This window comes from Anomalospiza imberbis, chromosome 3 (genome assembly GCF_031753505.1).
Source record: "Anomalospiza imberbis isolate Cuckoo-Finch-1a 21T00152 chromosome 3, ASM3175350v1, whole genome shotgun sequence".
In the NCBI taxonomy this organism is placed as follows: Eukaryota; Metazoa; Chordata; class Aves; order Passeriformes; family Viduidae; genus Anomalospiza; species Anomalospiza imberbis.
In genome coordinates this window covers 100,702,808-100,724,548 of record NC_089683.1, presented here as the reverse complement: position 1 = coordinate 100,724,548, position 21,741 = coordinate 100,702,808, and the positions used below count along the sequence as shown (strand labels likewise).

The window sequence follows — 21,741 nt, the reverse complement described above, 5'->3', positions numbered from 1 at the left end:
TTAGTAAAGGTTCTTTTTTAATTTAAAAAACAAAATTCCTTTTTATTGCAGTGTGAAGAGGACAAAACCAAGGAGAAGTAGTGCAAGCAAACCTCAAATCAGCAAGGACTCCAAGAAAGTGTATCTTGGCTGGGCAGATTCTCAGACAGAGAACAGGAAGAGTGTCTGTGAGACTTCTCTCAGTGCTCAGTCTGCTGTGCAACATAGGAGCCCAGGCCTGCTGAAGGACTGCACAAACACAGCTGAGAGCAGCTTGGGGCTTCCTGTGTTAGAGCAGAGAAATGTTGTTAATCAGAGACAGCCAGAAGACGTTCGCAGCCAGCAAAAACCTCACTCTCTGGAGTGGTCAGAGGCGAGTCTTCTAAGTGAGGGCCCTCCTTGCAGCTCTGAGTCAGTGCTGCCAGCTCCAAAACAAAGTCAGAGAGTGACCAAAACACAGGCTCAGCTTGAGATCTGTGGTTCAGAGGAAAAGTTGGAGCATTTCACAAAAGTGTCCTCTGAAAGGACTCCTTTAACTTCTATCAATACAGAAATGAGTGAGTGTGATGATAATTGTTTGGGTCCGTTCCTGAAGAAGACACCTCCTAATTCCAGGTTATTTTCAAAGCAAGACATGACAAAGACTGTGGTTGACCAGAAGTCATTGACTTTGAGAAAAAACCCCTCCTGGTCTCTTTTTGTGAGCATCAGTGGAGTGCAGACAAGCCAAAATGAGCGAAGCACAGCCCCTGAAGAGCTGCCTGCAGTGCCAACATGTCTAGAACTGCACCCTGTGTCTTCAGAGAAGATTTCCCAAAAAAGAAAAAAAGAAGTGGAAAATGGTCTCGGGAAGTTAAAACTGCGAAGGCTTAAGAAGTCAAAATCTGAAATACTGCCTTGATAGCATGGGTGGTCAGCCAAGGTTGTGCCTGAGCAAAGAGCAGGAAGCAATTCAAACTGATGGAAAACAATAAAAATACAAAATCAAAATTAGAGAAGACATGAAGAAAATATAGTTAACTAAGGATCTTAGTCATTTGGCATTGTAATAAAGGTAATCCTTTTAAGTCTTTAGGAATTAGTCATGATTATCGCACAAGTCAGCATCATATTTATAGAAAGAAAAAGCTCTTATAAAATAATATTTGCTAAGCAAAATTTTAGATTTATTCATATTCAGTGCTATTAAAAAGTCATATCAGCTGCTAACAGCAAAACTTAAACCCCCTTGTGTGATCTGTTAGCACCTGCAGTTATTTGGTATCCTGCTTGTTTCTGAGCATGTAGTTTAATTTAGAAAAAATTAACCCTTTCTCTATATTACAAAGTTTGTGGTTTACTCACATGATCTTTACGGCAATAAAGCAAATTAAGTTTATTTCAAATAACTCTTTAACCAGGATTGATAGCTAATGATTTGAGGCCCACTTTTTCAGAGAAGTTTCAAAATAACTAGAGTTTCTGCTTGTGTAGTTTTGATATGAACATTTAATTCTAGCACATCTTGTGGATAAAAGTCATTATACGTTCAGTCTTGTGGAAAAATGAAGGTTTCTTTTATATATTTAGATTTATATATTTATACCTGGGTGTGTAAACATTGTTTTTGGGTGAAGTTCATATATAAACTTGCATACACATCTTCATGGATACATGTTTCAAAATCAGGCCTTGCTTGTGTGCAAGGGCAACACACTGGTTTTCATGTGGAAGTAATACCAGAGTTAAATCTTATTTTAAGATAAATTTTAATTTCACAGTTCTTGTTCATACTGCTTCTTAAATTGAAATGCTAATGAGCTAAGGAAATGTACCTTTTTTATGTCATGTTTATCTTTTTTAAATGTGTAGAATAAATGTATAAGCCGTTTTCTTTCATCATTCTTAAGCTCAGTGTGACCACAGCCCCTGAGCCAGCAGTGCCCTGGCAGCCAGCAGGGCCAGCCATGTCCTTGGCATACAGCAGACCCAGGAGAGGACTGTCCCACTCTGCTCTGGCCTCGAGGGCTGGGGACAGTTGTGGGCACTAGAATGTAAAAAAATATGTAAAGGTGTTCGAGAACATCCAGAGGAGTGCACGAGGATGGTGAAGGCCTTGAGGGGAAGCCATGTGAGGAGCAGCACTGGGTCTGTTCAGCCTGGAGAGGAGGAGACTGAGGGGAGACCTCTTTGCAGCTACAGCTTCCTGGTGAGGGGAACAGGAGGGGCAGGCACTGATCTCTTCTGTGTGGTGACAGTGACAGGAACTGAGGGAATGGCCTGAAGTTGCGTCAGGGCAGGTTTAGGTTGGATATCAGGAAGGGGTTTTCCAACCACAACGTGGTTGGGCACTGAGTAGGCTCCCCAGAGGAGTAGTCGCTGCACCAAGGCTGGCAGAGCTCAAGAAGCATTTGAACAACACTCCCGTGCACAGGTGGGATTGTTGGGGTGTCCTATGCAGGGCCAGGAGCTGGACTTTGATGATCCTTGTGAATCCCTTCCAGCTTAGCATATTCTGTGGTCTATGATTTTGTGTGAAGTAATTTAGAAAAATCTCAGTGACATTTACTTATGACTGTGATCTCCTCATTGATGTTAAGGAGATGATTCACATCCAGGAGCATTAGAGTTGGTGGTGTAACCCAGGTCCTGATGAGAGTTAGCAGCTCTGCAGCTGACAGCAAGACACTGCTGATTGTACAGCTTCCTCCTGCTGGAGGTGATTTCTGCTCTTGCTGCAAATGAAGAAGATTCTGCATGTGCCTGGAGGACATGTTCTCTTTTTTCTCTTAGCTCTTTGGGTGATGTTTCTCGGTGCTTTGCAGTCAGGTTGCAAATCCTTACCCAGCTCCAGGCTCTGCTAAAAGATCTTTCCCAGTACCAGCAAAACCAAGGCTGCAAAGAACCTGGTTTGGAGGAAGAAGAGCCTGAGGTATGTTCCCTGTTGTCTTTTTTATGCACTAGAGATACTGGACCAGGAAGGGAGTCAAAAGCACCTTTTCTGATGGACTTGAAAGAGGTATAGGGATATTTAATTAAGTATTTATCAGAAAAATTAGTGTAGCTAGAATAATGTGATAGTTTATATTAAAGTCTTAGCATACATAATTCAAGTATCAGAAACCAGAGGGCAACCACATACAGTTTTTATCATCCCATACTGTTATTATGTGTGTATATATATATATATATATATATATTAACCTTATAATTACAATTTAGTTTAAATCTTGACCGAATAACATACCTGCCTGCACCCTTTCAAATTAAGGTCATACATTCAGAGGGGGCTTAGGTAGGTTAAACCATTGTCTGTGTAGCTAAGAACACTTGATTTTTCCTTTAGGATATTTTGTTATGTTTGTTCAAATGCTGGTTTTATCTCTTTTCTGATGCCTGGGAACATCTCTCTTTCAAAATGGTCATGCAGCAGTGAGAGATGTAAGGTGATTGAGAATGTTAGAGGCTGGAGAGTCAGAACAAAGACAGCTGGGCATTCTCACAAGTCCACAGTGGCATCATTCTTTTTGTCCTCACTGTCTTGAAAAGTTTTAGGCTCCTTGGACCTGTGTATTTTCGAGCTTTGTTACTATCAAAAGCTGTGTCTTAGATCCTCTCAGAAATGCAGCTATTTAGGGAAAAGGCTTTGAATTCAGGGTAATTTCTGGATTGTGGAAGGTGTTGCTGCTCAAAACTCTGCTGCTTTCTTTTCTCTGTGCAGCAGGACTTTTATACCAGCTTCTCTTCTGCAAACCTGGTGGTGCTTTGTGGGTGCTGGGACACCCAGGCTTGTGTCCATGTCTCTCTGCTTCAAGCCCAGGGTTATTTTCTCAAACTTTGCTTTTTTCTTTATCACCCATCCACCTGCACCCAGAGGATTGGCACAGGTGTGGTCTGACATGCTCTCGGACTACAAACCTGATTTCCTAAATCAGGTTTAGGGGAAAAAAAGGGAACTGGAAACTGAGCTGGAGTAAAATTAGCAGTTTGCAAGTCTTGGCTTTCTATTACCAAATTGCTTCTGAGCAGCACTAGCATAGCTTTCTGTAAAAGTAATGAATACTTAATATCTGTTCTCTTTTGAAACTGCCATTGAAGCACAGAAACAATATCTTTGGTTCATTTTTTGTCCTAAACCAGACAGCTTTGGTGGGTTATTATTTTTAATGAATCATCTGGTTCATTTGGTCTATGCTTTTGCTGATAATGAAACAGTTGTTTCCTAGTGAAACACTTTCTAATGTGTGCAGATGATCTTTCCCATTATTCTTTACATCAAAGAAGTTAAAAATATTTGTTTCGTAGACTTTTTTGGTTAAACACATATCAAAAGCTAGACCAGCCTTTTACATAATCATTTATGAAGAGGAAGCAGCTCATGTGAAATCTCCCTTGCCCAGTGTTGGTTGGTAGGAAGGTTTTAAGTATCCCAAGATCTTGTGGGTACTAAGCTTTGTGCTGGTTCTGGTGTTACCTGCCAGGTAAGCACCCAGACCTCCCTTCCTACAGAAGATTTTGACCAAGTGAGGTGTTAAGTAGCTTCTGAAAGCATTTCTTTGGTCAGTGTGATCTTCCTTCCCTCTCACTGCTCAGCATGTGGATTGCATTGGATGAGTTGTAATTGGCATTTACATCATCATCTCATTGTCTATTGACTAGAAAATGGTTTCTTCCTAAAGAAAAAAAAACGGGGGAAATATTTTTCTGTTTGCAGTTGGAGTAAGAAAGATGTGAAGTATAGACTCGCCCAGATGGCATGCTATGAGTAGTTATCTCCTTGGCTTTATCAGTACCCAGGGAAAGGTTCTCTATTCAAACAGGCTGCAGCAAACAGAGGCAATAACTCTAGGCCTTTTTGCCAGCAGTGGGAAGTGTGGGTTGGCCTCAGAAATTAGCTTTAATAAAAGGCACTTCTTTGCTTTGTGCTTTTTTCTCCTTTAATAAACATAAACTCGCTGGCAGTAACCTGGGTGAAGGAGAAGATGTGGGCTGCGGGAATGACTGCGCATTGAGCCTTTCATCAGAGGATTATCAGAGTGCTCAGCAGCTGAACCTGGAGGGAGCTGGAAGTGCTTATTCTGACAGCTGGGGCAGCACTGAGGGAAGAGCTGCTTCCAAGGTAATGCAAACTGGTTAAGGAGCAGCAAATTATTTCATCAACTCACACAAGTCCTTTTGTCCACCTGTTTCCCCCAGATAATTAAAATCGAGCCTGGTAGTGCACGACCTCGTCCTTTACGGTGGCAATTAGGTGACATTTTTAGGTAGGGACTTTTTGTTTGTTTGGTGTTGCCTTATGCTGAGAAATCCTAATAGTTTTGGAAGTGATGGAGTGTCACAAGGCATTTCAGCTGTAACCTGGAATTCGTTCGGGAAATTAGCCACAACTTTCCTACCTTCTTTACTATCCACTTAAATTATTCCAGACCTGGGAATCTGTTCCTTTGAGAGCTGACAGTGCACTTTTTGTAAAGGACAGTTTCAGTGATTTGCTCCCATTCTGTCCAAGTTAAATCTTTTAGTACAGCAGCAGGAATTGGTACTCTAGCTCCATAACTGCCTTACTTGCTGGCATAATAATTATCTTTTTTATTTATGCATCAGATCTTTAAAGAAACCTATCTTGAGCTCTAATTCTAGAGCTGGGCATGCCCCTTTTTAATATTAATATGATCTCATAGTGCTAGAATGAAAGGAATAGAGATTTATTTCTCCACCCTGCAGAGAAACTGGTTGAAACAATTTGCACATCACAGAAGGTGCTCGCTGGCAGATTGGGCTGGGACTCCAGTCTGACACTGTCTGATCCCGCATGGCCCTGCTGCTGCCTGGTGCCAGGGAAGCACTGCTGAACCATCCAGAGCCTGCACGCCTCTCCTCCTCCTCTGCCCCAGAAACTGCAGTTCATCCTTGCACAGCTTTTTCACTGGGTTTTCCCTCTATTGGGAGAAATTACTGACCTTGGCAAGCAAGCTCAGTGTGCACTGGCAAACAGTAACTACGATGGCCATTGCTGTCAATGCTGAAAAAAGAGGAAGCCAAAAAATTCTCAAAGAAACTCAAATATTCTTGCTTCTGTTAGAAAGGGGTGGGGTGGTTACGCAATCACTTCCATCTTCTGGGGAGGAAAAGGCTGAATTTGGTACTTCCCTTGTCAGAACTTCTCATCTTGGCAGGTGTTCCTAAAAACTGTGAAGGCTCTGCCTTGTGACTCTGCAGATGGCAGAGCAGCACCCTGGACCTGGGATAGCTGGGAGGCAGGGTTGGATCCAGCCTGAGGGCTGGCAGATAAGGAGCAGAAGCAAGTAGACTTCAAGGAACGGCAGGGAGCATAACCCTGTACATTTCAGCTTGGCAGGGAGCTGATTAATAACATTAACTCTTGCTGTGCAGGTGTCAGCTGGTGTGAGAACAGGAGGTGTGTCTGTGCAAGGGAAAATGGTTTCACCAGGGCATGGCTAGAGATGGAGTCGCACATTTGGGCCCCAGCCTGGTTCACGTTCCCCTGGCCTGAGGGGCTTCAGGTCCCAGCACTCCCAGATGCCCCTGGCTCCTGCCAGCACTGCAGAGGGAGCCGTTCCCAAGGCTGGCATTCCTGGTGACATGAATGTATTGGTGTGAAGGCTCATGTAAACCTGCACCATCAGCACCTTTCCCAGGTACCTATATGTAAGATGGGCCCTTTCCATGCGGAGGTGCAGAGCTTTGATGTGGCCGTGTTCAGCTCAGGCTGAACCAAACCCAGATTCGGCAGGTTCCATTAGCTGTAGGTAGAGCAATGCTCAGAGTGCTAAGGGGAGCCATTTCATTTCATTTCATTTCATTTCAATTTAGTTTCATTTCTTGTATGCTTAAATGGCAGCTCAGGTAGCACACATTTTTCAATGCTCAGATGAATAACGATCCAAAGAACAAACTTAGAGTAGCAGTAGGAAACTTCTCCTGACTAAACAGAGTAGTAAAAGTGTGAACTGGCAAAGCATGATTTCCACAAAAATAAATGTGCCCTGGTATTCTAAGAGGGAAGCACTAAACTTCACGTTTATACTAAACGTCACGTATTTATTTTCACGGCAACAGAAACCACTTCATGGACCAGCCCCCAGCCTGGTGGTGGATCTGGGCTTTGGGGGACTGTTCTTGTGTTACAGTCACTAGTGTAAGTTCTGGAGTTACCACTGAGATAGGAGGATTAATTAAAAATACCATCCTGGCAATTGTGTAGAATTTTCTGACTGCCCCCAGTACAACTTGCATGATTCTAATTTTCTAACACCATGGGATAGTGACAAAGTGAGGAAAATCCATGGGGAGATGGGGTGTGTGTGGAGGAGCTCTCCAGTAACAAAACACGGAGCACAGGAAAGGCTGTTTTGAAGCTTGAGGAACCCAGATTTTGCTTGCATTGTCCTCAGAGACCTAAACAACCTTTTCACTACATGTATGCCTTGTTAAATGGTTAAGTCTGTAAATAGAAACGGCCTCAGTAGGTTTTCAAGAAGCCTGACAACTATGTGTTCCCAGAAATAGCAAATGCCCTATTTAAATTATTTTTTTTTTTTGCTTAATGGAAGGCAGACTCTTATAAATTCCTACAAATTCAGGTATGTTTGAGCCCTTTGGAGGAGGTGGCTGGTTTCTGTATCCTTGAATTTGAGACCCATGTGAACAGTAGACAGCAGGAAGATGGTTAATTCAACATTAAAAGTACAGGAAAGCAGTCAGGGAACAGCCCAGCTTTGCCCTTTAGAGGCAGGTAGAAGATTCCATTATCTTTAAGTAGCTTTTTTGGACATGACGTGTTTGCTTTTATTGCAGATTTAGAAGTCAGGGAACAAAGGGAAATAAATACTTGTGGGATTTGTTTGATGAGGAATTATTGAAGTGGTCAGCTGAAGCCAATGGTGTTGACTTCCCCTTCAGGAGGCAGTAAACTAAACAGGCTCCAGTACCTGCCCTGTGTGGTGTGTGTGTGTGAAGAGTAAAAGCAGCACCCAGCCAAAGTAGAGTAGCCACGCTGGACATCTTCTAAAGCAAGTTTAAAATAAAAAATAATACTAATTAGATTTTATCAATTTTTTTTGACAGCTGTAAAAAAAGTACAGAAGAAAGTATTTCTCACTCTCAGGTTTTGTTAGCGTTCAGTGTATTCATATCGCAGCAATCTGTATATAAAATACCTGTTTATTATTACAAACAAATACAGAAGCAAAGGCCTAACCTTGCAGCAGGTTGGTTTAACTATTTTTCAATGAACTTGTTACACAGTTAATTGTTCCTTCAGCTTTGCAGTAGCCCCATAGCAGAACAGTTTTGCAGCTTCATCAGAACATGGTAAAACCAGAGCAGACCCTGAGCCAGCCAGCCCCTGCACATAGGTGGGAGGGGCAGCATTAGTTCAGCATTCAAAGCCATCGTGTTGAATACTTTCAGAGTTTATTTTATGCTTTACAAAGCGCTTTTTGCCCATTAGAAATCAGCATCATCTATGGATCCCTTCCCATCCAGGTCAGCACTTTGGATCTTGCCTAGCTACTTAGATTTGGTTCCTATCTGGGGGCAGCTCATTGGCCTGTGCAAGGTAAACTCGTTGCACAGGTGCAGCCACACCACCCTCTCTCAGAACACCGAGGGACATTGGCCAAGAGGCAGTGAGAACAAGGGACATGCTGCTTTCAAACCTCCTCGGTGCCACCGGGAGCCAGAGGGGAACGTGTAATCATCTAACAAAAAACTGACTCCACCAAAGGCAGGGGCAGGTCCTGGAAACCTCCAGCAGCACCTGCCCCAGCTTTTGCACAACTGACTGGCTGGGAGCGCCTCCAAGCTCAATAATCTCCACGCTCTTTTATGTTTTCATACAAAAAAATTTAATAAATATTACTTTTCAAGATTTATTGCCAGGAACAACACATCAAAGATGCATTTTCATATAACACTAATATCACAATACAAGGTATCTTCATGATCTCAATGGTTAACCACTGAGATGATTATGTTTATAAGCCTTTTGATCTTAAACATCGTAATAGCACTTTGATTTCCTCACTTGTTAAGGCGGGCAGTGTAATCTATGGCAAACCTACACAGTGATCTTACTGGACATTCTACTGTTCAAGTATTCAACAACTAGCTTATTAGAATACTCCCTAAATGCAGTAGATTACAAAAAAAGTCAAATCTACAAGTGGTTCAGTATTACATATTCATGGTGAGAAAAAAATAATTAGAATTTACAAAGTAAGATTGCTGTGTTTCCAACTTCACACACTAATTTGATATTTTTAATTACATGCAACCACTCACATTTCATCTACATAAAGTAATAGCTCAGTTTTGTTCCCTTAAACTGCTTCTTAGCAGATTATCTGCCTGTCACTCGGTTTTCAAGTCTAAAGCAGCAAAAAAAAATTTCTAGTCTAATTCTCTAAACTGCCTCAGTCAGTACTTACAAATAGTCTTAAAGTGATACTATGGAAGGTGTTTCAAACGTTTGACATTGTACAAAAACCAGCATCAAGGCATGAAAGCCCATCCTATTAAAAATAAACTATTTTAGAACACCTTAGTTTTGGCATATAGGCAACATGTAACAAGAAAATAAATTCAAAATAGAGAAGCCACGAGCTTACAATGCTATCAAAAACCTTCAACTCTAAACACATACATATAAATAAAAAGGAATGATATTTTAAGGCTCTTGATTATTAAGTTAATAAATCAAATATACACAGTGATTAATAAAAAAAGAATTATTTACATATCTATACAAACTTCTATTTTTGACACATTTTCCTCTTTAAATTCTTCATTTACCAGCAACCGCTGACAAGTTCCCCCCACCCGCCCCCAACAAAAATACAATAAAAAAATAAATAATAAACTTATTTTTGATAGTTGCTGTGGTTCCGAGCTGCAAAGGCACTTTCAAATACAGAACTAGTTATACGTCACCATAAAACCAATATACAAAAAATTCAAATTCAATAAATATAAATAAAATGTATTATTCTAAAGAAACTGTATAAATTGGAACATCTGGCAGAAAAAAAAAAAAAAGAACACTAAGGAAGAGTAATAAGGCTATGTAATACCTTATGGAACGTTTCCGTGATGGATCAGCTGCAGCTGAATTTACAGGAGGGCACTTTCGACTAGTTTTGCATAGATGTGAAATGCAGCACTTGGTATTCCAGCCAACCACAGCAACTATCATTGCCAGTGTAAGCCAGCTTGTCCAAACTTAAATTAACACAGGGATTCTAAGTAAATAACAGCCTTAGACTCAAATATTACACAACAGTTTAAGAACTACAAGCTCTTGAGTGCCTTTATAATGATACTCAAAGGCCCTGCATGGCAGCACCCCACCATCTGCTATACGATGTACTCCATCCGATTTAGGCTTTGTGCACTTTCCAAGTCTCTGTTGTCCTGTTTATTTGTCCAGTTTGGGTGTTTTGTGGGGGTGCTGTTGGGGGGCTTTTCATCTCTGTCTACCAAAGTGTAGGCTGGCTGCTTGGCAAATCGGGCCTTCTGCTGGTGCTTGTCCATGTCATCCTCCTCCACCTCGGAGTTGTGTGTCCTTATTTTGGCGATTTTAGAGTTTTTGTTTTCGTAGTCTTTAATGGGGACAGTATTTGCTCCGTGTTTCTCAATGGGGTTTTTGATCTGGTTCAGCTGCTCCCTTACGTTGTTGGTGGTGTTGTCGTCAGAGGCCGTGTGGGTGTGGCTGCTCTGCTTTCGGCGCTTTCGGATACACCAGTAAAACACGGTGACCAGGCAACAGATCCAGGCTACTGTCAGCACCGAGCTCAGCAAGGGCACCAGGAAATCTGGAAGAGACAGGAGACAGTTAGTCCTGCTGCAAACCACGGGGAACACTTTGGGATGTCTCAAAGAAAACAAATCTCAGTTCTTATGTCTTGTTACTTCCCATATTTCTCCATGAGGAGCATGGAAGGCTAGCAGCCCTCTTGCCAGGTTAGGCCACTGGTTTGGCAAACTTTGGAAAGTTTTTTAGGGTTTTTAGCTATAAAAAGACCTTGGGTGCAAAGCCTCCCCACTGTTCCTGATGAACAGGGACTTGCTGAAAGTCTCCAAAGGGAGGAAAGGCTCTGCCCCTTGGTAGGGGTGCTGCAGGCAGGGCGCGGTGCAGAAACTGGGGGCCAAGGAGCAGCTCACCTGTTTTGCTCTTGGCCGGGCGCCGCTGCACCCTGACTTCAGCGACAGCAGCGATGAGCGTGTTGTTCCCGTCGCGCTTACTGACGAGGTCGATGATCTTATCTGTGATGTCTTTGATGGGGTTTTCATCCTCCCTGATGTCTTCTGCAGACTGCAGGAGGAGGCATACAATTAACAACAAGCACCACATCAGATGCACAGGGGAACCTGCTATTTATAAACCTTCACAGGCAGTGAAGGCTCTTGCTGCTGTTCATATATAACAAAACAGAATCAAAGGCCTGTTGTGGGCAGAAAATAATGACTCAGAATTCTTGTTCTCATCCTTAAAAAGACCAAACAACCCCCCAAAAGCAAGAGTGTAACAGAGAAATGTTTTACTCCCCCTATTACAGTTGCCCCTGGATGGCAGCTTTCAGGTACACACATGTAACCAGAATTCCTTTCCTGTTCTTAAAGGGTATCAGGATGGAAACTAAACCACAAGAAGTGCCGACAAAGCCAGGAATTAATATTTTTATGAAATCCACGTGTTGCACACATAACCAAGCAATTAACTACTAAGACATTTAAAATATTCCAGGAATACTTACAATAGCAACATGGATTTCATTATTTGCCAAGTGGGAAGGCTCACAGGTAATATAGATGGAATATTCAACAGAAACATTCTTCAGAATATTCAGATTCCTCAATTCACTGCAAACATGCTCTGTGGTAAGGCCCTGGAGGATACAAAAAAAAGATGTAGGTTTTTTTAAATACATATGCACATGAATACACAGATATAAGATTTGTTTGGGATTTTTTTGTTTGCCCTGAAGTAAGAGTTCTCAAGGGAAAAAAAGGGTTGGAATTCCCTCCAACCTCGTTTCTTTTCTTCTCTAGTCACAAAAGCATTTAGGCTGCAAGGCTATATTAATCCTTCTCTGCTTTTTGTTTTCTTTGATAATGAGGCAGAGTCAGCTTTTGCTGCCATTTTTCCTATGGAAAACCTCATTCCATGCTCTGGGAATGAGTCTGTGTGTGCCACAGCCCAGCGAGCTGCTGTTACTTACCGGGGCCATCATTTCTTTGTTAAAGGTGAAGGTGATGTTGGCACAGTTGTCCTGGTAGTAGGAATCTGAGTTGCACTTGGTCCTCACAGGCTGCTGGTTGGAGGGCCAGCATTCCCCCACAGCGGCACACGGGTGGGTGAAGCAGTGGTCATCCCGCACAGGGACACAGGCGTGGCCAGCGGGGCACTCGCTGGGGCCCTTGCCATGCAGGACACAAGGCCGAGGGCCACACCAGACCTAGGAGAGGATGAATACTGGTGAGAATCCACTGGCTAGAGGACAGATGGTGTAAGCCAAACCACAGCACAGCTGTACCTTAGAGCAGGTGACTTTTCCATTCAGACACTGACAGGTATTGCAGTCATCATCCCACTTAGTCCCATCTGGCATGACTCGAACACTGGTAATGCAAGGCCTTCCTGTAACTGAAGAGAGATTGAATAGAATTATCAGCTAAAAATGGGAAACAAAAGCCTTTTTGAAGTTCATCTAAACTTCCCACTAAGTTGCTTCTTCAATAAGGATACTTGCTTTAAAAAACAACAGATAGTATGCCCCAAAACCAACCCCATACAACCACAAACCCATCAATGTGCAATTATACAGATCTTGCTACAAGTGCTAGGATCAACTCTGAAATACCTTCTTGGCATCCTGGACCACTGCGACCCGGGGGGCAAATGCAACGGTACCCATTAATTTCATCTACACATGTAGCTCCAAAGGCACAGGGTGAGGACTGGCATTCATTGATGTCTATGATGGAAGGAAAGGAAACAGAACAGTTACTCCATAGTATCCTTTTGTTTTGTCAGGAAAAAAGCAAACATGGGATAGAATTGCCTACTAGAGCTTTATGTGCATTTTCTAGTGTCTACTGGGACATAGATTCCTGCTTGCAGCACCAGTATAACCTCAGAAAAGTCCTTTGACGTTTCTGCTGTGTGGCACTAACAAAGATCAAAACCTGACCCCTGTGGCTACTCGAGCTTTCCAGGGCAAGGACACATTCCTTCCTACGCAAAGACACTTCCTCTCCCTTCTGATGTGCTCCAGTTTTGTCCCCCACTAGATTCTTTAACTGATGTCAAAGTTAAACCCTTCTCAGCTCTATTGCTGCTTTGAGACTTCTATTCCATGGCTGTTATTAAAAAAAGTGTCCTCCTACCTGTAATTATTATTAAATTACAGGGAAGCGCATACATCACCTCAGGGCTTGGAGGTGGATTATTAATTGACAAGGTTTTTGGCTGGCACACTTTCATCTCAAGCAGAAGCCTGGGCCACACAAACACAAGGGAAGGCTGTCCCAAAGGGCATTTTGCCCACTCAGCTGACCCAAGAGCTCTAGCTGAATGACTTCAGATTTCTTTTGTTTTCAGTGTGATTCCTGCCCTCTCCAAATCTGCTACAGATCCAGGTATGGATAGAGATGATACAAGACACCTATCACTCATCTGATCTACTACTTAATTAAGATGATTGTCTTGCAACAAGATTCAAGTGAGACAAAAACTGAGGCAGAGAGCCATCTGAACACTCACTGATCCTGCAGTCGGGCCCGGCGAAGCCTGGAGCACACTCACAGCGGTACCAGTTCTCTCCATCCACACAAGTGCCACTGTTGTAACTGTGGAGAATTATCACAGCCATTAAAAACTGCTACAGATAAAAAGAACCCAGAATTCTAAAGCAGTAAAAAAAGCAAAGAATAAACATAGCAAACTTACCAAGGATGAGGACTGCAGTCGTTTGTGTCTGTAAAGCAAAGACAGACAGCATTAAACATGTAGACTTTGGCTAATACAGTTCTACTGGCAGTAAAGAATGATCAAACTTCCCCTAATGCCCAAGTTATACTTAGCTCAACTTTTACAAAAATATGCTGAAATTCTCTACTAAATTGATTCCAGGCTTGTACCACAAAATTTGTTAACTACATTGTGGAACACATGTACGCAGGAAGAGATCCTTGTAAAGAATCTAATGGGGGGGGGTAAAAAAAGTGGAAGCAGACAGAGCTGCTTGTAGAAAAAGAATGCAGAAGAAAACAAGACAACATCTGTCTCCACTTAGCTCATTTGCAACTTTCTCATGCCCAGGTCAAGGCTGTATCACATAAAGTCATTAAAACAAAGATTCAGGTGATGCTAAAGCCTACATCAAACAAGCTTTCCCTTCTGGATTCAATCTTGACTCCAAGGGCGACAGGATGAGCTCATGTTCTCATCATGCAACACTGGAAGAGTTCAAGCAGAGCTGACTTACTCTGGGTGCATGTGGGTCCTTCCCAGCCCTCCTTGCAGACACAAGTGAAGGAGTCCCCGCTGACTACACAGGTACCACCATTGTGACAGGGGTTTGGCAGGCAGCTGCTGTTCCTCGCTGTAACACAAACAACATTTGCCGCTCAGTTGTTAGAAAGCCGTCAAGCCTGAGCCAAGAGGAACAGCTGAAGTCAGAGCTGCAGCGCTGCATCTGCTTGCTGGTCATTGTACAGGCTATTTACCTATGTTACAAGTGGCTCCTTCCCATCCCGCAGGACACATGCACTTGAAAGTGTCCCCCTCGTCACAGCACGTCCCCCCGTTGTTGCATGTCGCCTCATCACACTGGCTGTCACCTGTGGAAAACCCAAACTATCCTTAATGCTGGTGCTCCCTTAGGGCAACGAGTTCAAGCAGCCTTTTAGAGCACATCTGTTATGTTTTGCAAATGCTGAACTTACGGGAGTGGCAAGTTTTTCCTTTCCACCCATTTTTACATTCACAGAAGAAGTCGTTGACCAAGTCTCGGCAAGTTCCTCCATTCTGGCAAGGGTTTTTACTGCAGTCATTAATATCTGGATATGTTAAGGAGAGAAAACAAGCTCAGTGATGTTTACAGAACTGACAAACACAATGCTTGAAAGGAGCATAACCCATTCCTAATTCTGGCCTGTGTTTCAATTGTGGATTAAATACTTAAGTCAGTATTTTAAAGTTTTAAGCACTGTCACATAGAAGAAGACTGTTTCACCCCAGTCCTCCAATTTGTTTTCATTTTGTTTGTAATCTTGTTTCAGTAAAAAAGCAGTGAAAAGGCCTATTACATAAACTACTCTGTTAGAAAGGGGAAGGGAGCAGAGCTCTCAACTCTTCTGTTCCTGAGATTGACAAAATGCAAGTATGATATGCAGACAGGCCATAAAGTGGCATCTACTGATACAAAGGGTTTCTTCCTGGAAGTTCTCCAAAGGATAGAGCAGGAAACTCAACAGTGAGGGAGCCAGGTTCTAAACCCAGTCCAACTTTGTAACTTGGGCTTAGTTCCAATACAAAAGATTGGGACTTGGTAGGAGGACCTGGTCCTCCATGGCTTTGAAGCAGAGTTTATTGACATAGGTCACTGTTATCTTAAGACAGTACCAGCCATTCTTTCCTAATGTTTTCCCAAGAGATCTTTATATGTGCTGAAGGATGGATAACTTACTTGTTTCACAATATGTTCCTTCCCATCCATCACTACAAATACATTTGTAGGAGTTGATGCCATCAATGCAAGTGCCACCATTTTTACAGGGGTTGCTTTCACAGTCATTGATATCTGCAACAGTTGGGAAGAAAGAAGAGGGTTAAAAAAAGAAGGGGGAAAATGTCAAACTAAAAGTACAGCTACTAGGAGTCATTATCTTACTGCAGACTGTTTTGGTGCTACTTCCATTTTAATAATACCCTTTGGAAAGGAAGGGTTACAAGCAAGATGACAAATGGGTAAAAAACTGCACAAGGTGATGAAACTGTCATTATTAAAAACAAAAAATAAAATTCAGGAGTCCTTAAGATCCACGTTAAACCCCGCTATTAACTCCCTCAGACCTTGTACACATAAGGTTTTTAACAACATACAGTTCAAGGCCAGATGGGTCATTGCTGTGAACCTTCCCCAAGGCCTAGCAACTTCCACTCTGCCACGCCCAAGAGTGATATGAAAACTTACAGCAGTTCCAAGGTTCACTAAGTCACAATGAAGAAACCTTAAAGAGGTCTGGGAGGGAAGGATGGAATCTTTTCCCGGTAAGAGTGGGGGACAGTAAAATACATTCTCTTTTTTGATCTTACTCTCATGACAGTAGGTGCCAGTGAATCCTTTGTTGCATTCACAGGTGAATTTTCCACCCGCTTGGCTCTTGCACTTCCCGTGAGGACCACAAACATTGGAAGAGATGTAGCGAACCCCTTCGGGTGTGCTGTTGGAAGCCACTGCCACCGTGCAGCTGTCAATTACTGCAGAAAAGCAGAGATCAGCATGAGAATTACCCATGCAACCCGATTCCTCAAGAGCAACAGTTTCACTTCCAGCCATGGATGTTTAGAAGACACTCGTGCCATTGAATCATTTAGATTGGAAAAGACCTTTAAGATCATCGAAAAAAAACCATAAACATATGACTACAAATATGTTTGCTGCTTTAAAATAACATTGGACTCTGCCAACTGCACATAAAATAATCACAGCATCTTATCTGATGATTACTGGAACACATCCATGGCCTGGAATAAATGCATCAGGCTATTTGCTACCTGTGCTTTCTGTCCAAATTGACATAATGCTGTCTTTCAATAGCTGATACTTACAAATATCACACATCTCTTCACACAGAGAGAGGCCTAAGGCAGAGGGCAAAATTCAGCCTCTTTATAGCAGAGCTACTCCAGTGACTCCCCTGCTGGAGCTGCATTAGGGCTCCAGTGAGGCTGGGGCAGAACTATTGCCAGACATTTCCCTTCACCCGCAAGGCAACACGAACCTTCACACGGAGTGGTGCGGCAGTGATCCTTCAGGTGGGAGCAGTTCTTCCCTTCATAATCCTCGGGGCAGTTACAGAAATAGTCCATGGCAAGATTGAAGCACTGGGCGCCGTTCTGGCACGGATTTGGCTCACAATAATCTATGTCCAGCTGTAAGTAGTGCACAGAGAGGGAAGGGAAATGGGAAGGGGGGGAAGGGAGCGAGGGAAAGCTGAGTGAAAGAGGTTTATCATGGCTTTCCCTCACCACGACAGGCTGACATTGTGGAATCTGACCTTTTTATCTTCTGCCTCAAAGAATCATTCATAGCACACAGAGTTTAGTCCCACTCGCCACTATTCCGGCAGACAACTCTCGATATTAAACTGCCAAAGTTAATAGTGAGAGCTCCACAAAGCCTGACGTGCAAACTCTGCAGTCTGCCTAACAAAGAGAATCCTCCCCAGCCTGTCAGGGGTTTGTTGGTTTCTTCCCACCCCTCCCCACAATATACATTAATCAAGCACTTTCTTGGCAGACTGGCAGCAATATCAAGTACAACTTTATACTATGCTTCACTGGATGCAAGGCATTCCGTGCTCAGATCCGGAGCGTTGGAACAAATGGCACTGGCTGAGGGCCTGCCTTTCACCCAGCCTTCTTACCTGACAGAGGTTTCCTGAGAAACCAGCGGGACACAGACATTGGAATCCATTGATTTCATCCTGGCAGTGACCCCCATTCATGCAAGGGTTACTTGCACATTCATTGATGTCTTTCTCACAGTGATCTCCTGCATAGCCAGGTGAACAGATACACCGATAACCATTAACCAAGTCCTGGGAAAGAACAAAAAAAAGTTTCAGAGTTAACGTTGTTCCTCCCTTGATATATTCTTAATAAGAAAAAGATTTTTTAAAAAGTTTAAAAAAATACCATCTTAGTATGTTCAAAATATTTAGAGGGGAAAAAACAAATACACACACAGACCACCCAGTCCCAGTTTACATTCTTAATTTCCAGGCAGGATACATTAATCCACAGGTTGAAGGGAAGTGCCTACATTTCCAGTAGGTAGTTTGCACAACCACCAGCTCGTTCACTGGTGACACTGGCAGTGAAAGTAAGTTATTTATTGAAGTTATATTTTTTTGCCCTTACTGTTCTACAGACATATCTCAACATGCATGATATAGGCCCTCCCCCAACTTAAAGACATGACCATTTGTACCAGCTATTTGCCATTTTCCAAACATTTTGTGCTTTGACTCAAATGTTTTAGTTATTGTTGCAAGTCTTGGGGAAACCAAAGTAAAACAAGAATGACTTACCCGACAGGATCCTCCATTCTGACATTGTCCACGACAGTCGTTAATATCTGCAATAAAATTAGCACGGTTAGAAGGCAAAAATATATTTACACTAGATAGAGAGTTCAGGTATCTCTAAAACTGCAGCTAGATAAACTTTTTGTCAAGTTTCCTGCATGCCTTCCTTGAGATAAGGCTATTATAATGGGTGGGAAACCTTTTGCGATTCTCCTAGGAGAGGCAGTAAAACTTCACATCATTGTTTTAGTCCCTTTATCAGAATATAGCTATGGTACAGGCTAATGACTTTGATAAAATTGTGTATTTTCATTCTGCACCAACTACTCCCTTTCTAAAAACATCAACTGCTGAGGCTCTGCCCAGTGTTTAAATTGAGCTCAGAACTCAGGGGCACACACACATATGCCCTAAGAACTGGCCTTTAATAAACCCAAGGGTATGGACACTTACTTATATCACAGTTGTGGCCAGACCAGCCAGTAATGCAGTCACAGTAGTAGCTGCCAATCAGGTTCCTGCAAGAGTTGGCATTGACACAGGGCTTGCCCTCACATTCATTGGCATCTGGAAAACCAAGGGGAACATTCAGGGGGGAAGGGAGAAGCCCACGCCCCGGCAATAACCAGCAGTTCCTCCAGAGCTAAGAGGAACTTGCAGCATACAGCCAGGATTAACGTGACTTGAAGGAACAAAAGTCAATCATCATAAGCCTCTGAAGGCTCTTTCAGTTTCTCTGCAATTAGAACATACAGGCTACGCTAATTATTTCACAATTACCCAGCCACTCATTAAGAGCAACTTGCCCCCACACACGCATCTCATCTGAGCATTCTGAAGGAGGAATGCTGCAGCCTGGTCATTGGGATGAGTGTGTTGTGTAAAGAATGCAGCCAGCTCACTCTCGGTGAAATCATCTCCATTTTGGAACCCAGCTGTGAGCTCCTGGGTCTGGAGAAGCTGACATGGTTGAGGAGGTACAGCAACTTTCTCACAGGGTTAAGGGAAAGAAGCACATGTGGGGGCGGGACTGGGAGGCACAACAGGCAGCCTCCCCACTTCAGGGCAGTTCTGGTTTGAAGGATGTCTCTGGTTAACTATTTCCTTCAAGTGTCAGCATGCAGAAGCAAGGTGATGGAAGCCACACTGCTCTTGGACACTGTACTGGACCTCAGTCCTGCAAACAGACACTGAATGTCTTCAATGTGCCAAAATACATCCACAGGCTTCAGAAACATGACTGTGAGTAATGCAAGACCACAGTCCCTTTTGCATTTATCTTTTCCAGCCCTGGAACAACACTGGATGAAGAGAAAGCAGTTCTTACCTAGCTGGCACGTTTTGCCAGTCCACTGAGGTGGGCAAATACACTTAAATCCATCAACTAGATCTTGGCAAGTTCCTCCATGACCACAGGGATTTGGAAAACAATCATCAATATCTGTAATGCAGAATAAGGAGAGGCTTAGCTCCACTACCAGATTGGCAATGGCAGTAACTGACAAGTCTGACAAATGGTTGCTGCTACTCAGGTTTTCCCTGAGGAACAGAAGAACAACAGGACTTCTACTTGGAATTTACAGGTTATCTTTCATAGCAGCAAAAGCCTCATTTAAAGAGAGGAGTAATGTGAAAAGGGGCTTCAAAGCACGGGGGAAAACGGCCCTGTGGCCTTTTTGCAAGTGGAAGTCCTATTTGAATCCAGCAAATCCCTCAAAACAGCATTTTTAACAAGGGGAAGAGAGTACACAGGGGTGTAAATGGCTGCTGGGAAGCAATGCTCAGACTGGGAAAGGTTGAGTAGTCTGCCCTGTAAGGTTATGAGGGATTGGAAAGACTGATCAAAACCAGCAAACTGGCACATTTTTAATAAACACTGAAAAGAACTCACTATCAGTGCAAGTTGGTCCAGTCCAGCCAGGAGCACATACACATTCGAATCCCGTGGATGTCTCCAGGCAGCTTCCCCCGTTGTGACAAGGGTCAGAGAGGCAGGCGTGCTCCGCTGCACAGGGACAGAAGGACATCAGGGCAGAGGCTACAGCAATGCCACCACAAGCCACCCCTGCTCCTCCACATGCTTCTGCTCTGGACACACCATCAGCACTCTTGCTGCACCGTGCTCCTGCAAGAACCAGGAATTTCCTGGCTTGCAGAAAGTCTCGTTCCACGCTAAGCTCACCAGCACACCGACTGGCACCTGCTGGAGCCACAGCCAGACACAGTGGCTCGCAGTGACCTCCCCAGTGAGCAGAAGGCTGACATTCAGAGACACCAAACATTCATGACAAAGCATAAGAATAGGAAAGGCTGCATGTTTATACCCAGCTCTGACTGGGTACACTACAAATTGAGTTTTCTTCATCTCATAAAATGCATCCAAAACTAGCCCCCAAAAGTTAGCAAGAATTAACTGTCAGGCAGCAGCTCCATCCAACACTTACCAATTTCACAGTTCTGTCCTGAGTAGCCCTCAGGGCAGGAACATTGGTATTTGTCAGGGCCAGTGTTGCTGCAGGTACCACCATTCAAGCAGGGCGGGTGAGTTCCACAGTAGTTCAGATCTGCAAGAGGGGAGGAGCATTCAAGATAGGTTGAAAAGTTACAGGAATATCACAATGTGCTTGTTCTGCTATCCCACAGCCTTTACAGAATGTATGCCCAGAGAGGAGTGGGACAGGACAGGGACAAGCTAAGGACAGATGCTAACCATGCTGGCGTAGCAGTGGGGACAAGGGCAGGCAGCTGAGGGCCAGCACGCTGCCAGCACGTTTCGGCAGCTCGCTGAGCCCCGCGTGCACTCCCCGCGTGCAAAGTCTGCCAGCGCTGACATCCCAGTGTGACACAGCCCTCTGGGATTAGCATACCTTTGTCACAGAGCTGACCACCCCAGTTGGTTTCACAGAGGCACTGCCATGGTTCAATGCAAGTGCCATGGACACATCCCGGGTGTGGAATGCACTTATCACAGTACTGGCCTTGCCATCCATACTGACACCTTCAGTTAAATAGGAAAAAAAAGGAAAAAAAAATCAGAATAGGGAAACAAACCCAAACCCACCATATAACTGCTGTGTGTAGATATGAGTGTGCAACTCCACAGCTTGAAGAAAGGCTGGGAAGTGGGGGAGAAGGGCAGGATGAGGGGAGGGGAGAAGCTATTCAAGGATTGTTTGATGGTTTCTTGTAAACAAACATTTTGGTAGTTTTGCCAAGGTCTCTGTAGCCGGCCTCCTGACAAAAGAATAACTGTTCTGAGAAAACCAGCATGAGGCCATTCAGCACAATAACACTCTTTTGGAGCCTCATATAAATGTGGCAGAGAGGGTGGGTGTGCACTACAAATCAATCTCTGGACTTTGACAGGGTGCTTTATAAATTGAGGGGGGGAAGAAAAAGTCAGTGGAAACAATAGTTATCCAGAGATCCTCATGAATACAAGGT

At 43.4% G+C, this 21,741-nt stretch overlaps 2 protein-coding genes across 8 annotated transcripts in view; one reads left to right on the top strand and one right to left on the bottom strand.

Moving 5' to 3' along the window:
• The window catches only part of SLX4IP (SLX4 interacting protein), a 101,500-nt gene that overhangs the window by 67,891 nt on the left and 11,868 nt on the right, over window positions 1-21,741 (top strand). For 3 of the 6 annotated variants that reach the window (XM_068186075.1, XM_068186078.1, XM_068186076.1), the window contains 4 exons: window positions 52-1,033; window positions 2,752-2,890; window positions 4,921-5,077; window positions 16,345-17,142. In XM_068186075.1, coding sequence (XP_068042176.1) covers window positions 52-880 — 829 coding nt within the window. In that variant the 3' untranslated portion in view covers window positions 881-1,033; window positions 2,752-2,890; window positions 4,921-5,077; window positions 16,345-17,142. Of the gene's footprint in view, window positions 1-51; window positions 1,726-2,751; window positions 2,891-4,920; window positions 5,078-7,881; window positions 8,830-16,344; window positions 17,143-21,741 lie in introns of those variants that run through there. The other 3 variants (XM_068186072.1, XM_068186074.1, XM_068186073.1) reach the window with 3 other exon arrangements.
• Window positions 8,839-21,741, bottom strand: part of JAG1 (jagged canonical Notch ligand 1) — a 35,418-nt gene continuing 22,515 nt past the window's right edge. For both annotated transcript variants that reach the window (XM_068186056.1, XM_068186057.1), the window contains exons 6-26: window positions 21,165-21,295; window positions 20,742-20,861; window positions 20,189-20,302; window positions 19,625-19,738; window positions 18,751-18,864; window positions 18,301-18,347; window positions 17,635-17,808; window positions 16,990-17,140; window positions 16,301-16,465; window positions 15,672-15,785; window positions 14,929-15,042; window positions 14,710-14,823; window positions 14,469-14,585; window positions 13,931-13,958; window positions 13,745-13,830; window positions 12,843-12,956; window positions 12,516-12,625; window positions 12,201-12,437; window positions 11,736-11,867; window positions 11,143-11,293; window positions 8,839-10,793 (exon numbers count right to left, since the gene is read on the bottom strand). In XM_068186056.1, the coding sequence (XP_068042157.1) occupies window positions 10,336-10,793; window positions 11,143-11,293; window positions 11,736-11,867; window positions 12,201-12,437; window positions 12,516-12,625; window positions 12,843-12,956; window positions 13,745-13,830; window positions 13,931-13,958; window positions 14,469-14,585; window positions 14,710-14,823; window positions 14,929-15,042; window positions 15,672-15,785; window positions 16,301-16,465; window positions 16,990-17,140; window positions 17,635-17,808; window positions 18,301-18,347; window positions 18,751-18,864; window positions 19,625-19,738; window positions 20,189-20,302; window positions 20,742-20,861; window positions 21,165-21,295 (2,905 nt within the window). In that variant the 3' untranslated portion in view covers window positions 8,839-10,335. The remainder of the gene's footprint in view (window positions 10,794-11,142; window positions 11,294-11,735; window positions 11,868-12,200; window positions 12,438-12,515; window positions 12,626-12,842; window positions 12,957-13,744; window positions 13,831-13,930; window positions 13,959-14,468; window positions 14,586-14,709; window positions 14,824-14,928; window positions 15,043-15,671; window positions 15,786-16,300; window positions 16,466-16,989; window positions 17,141-17,634; window positions 17,809-18,300; window positions 18,348-18,750; window positions 18,865-19,624; window positions 19,739-20,188; window positions 20,303-20,741; window positions 20,862-21,164; window positions 21,296-21,741) is intronic.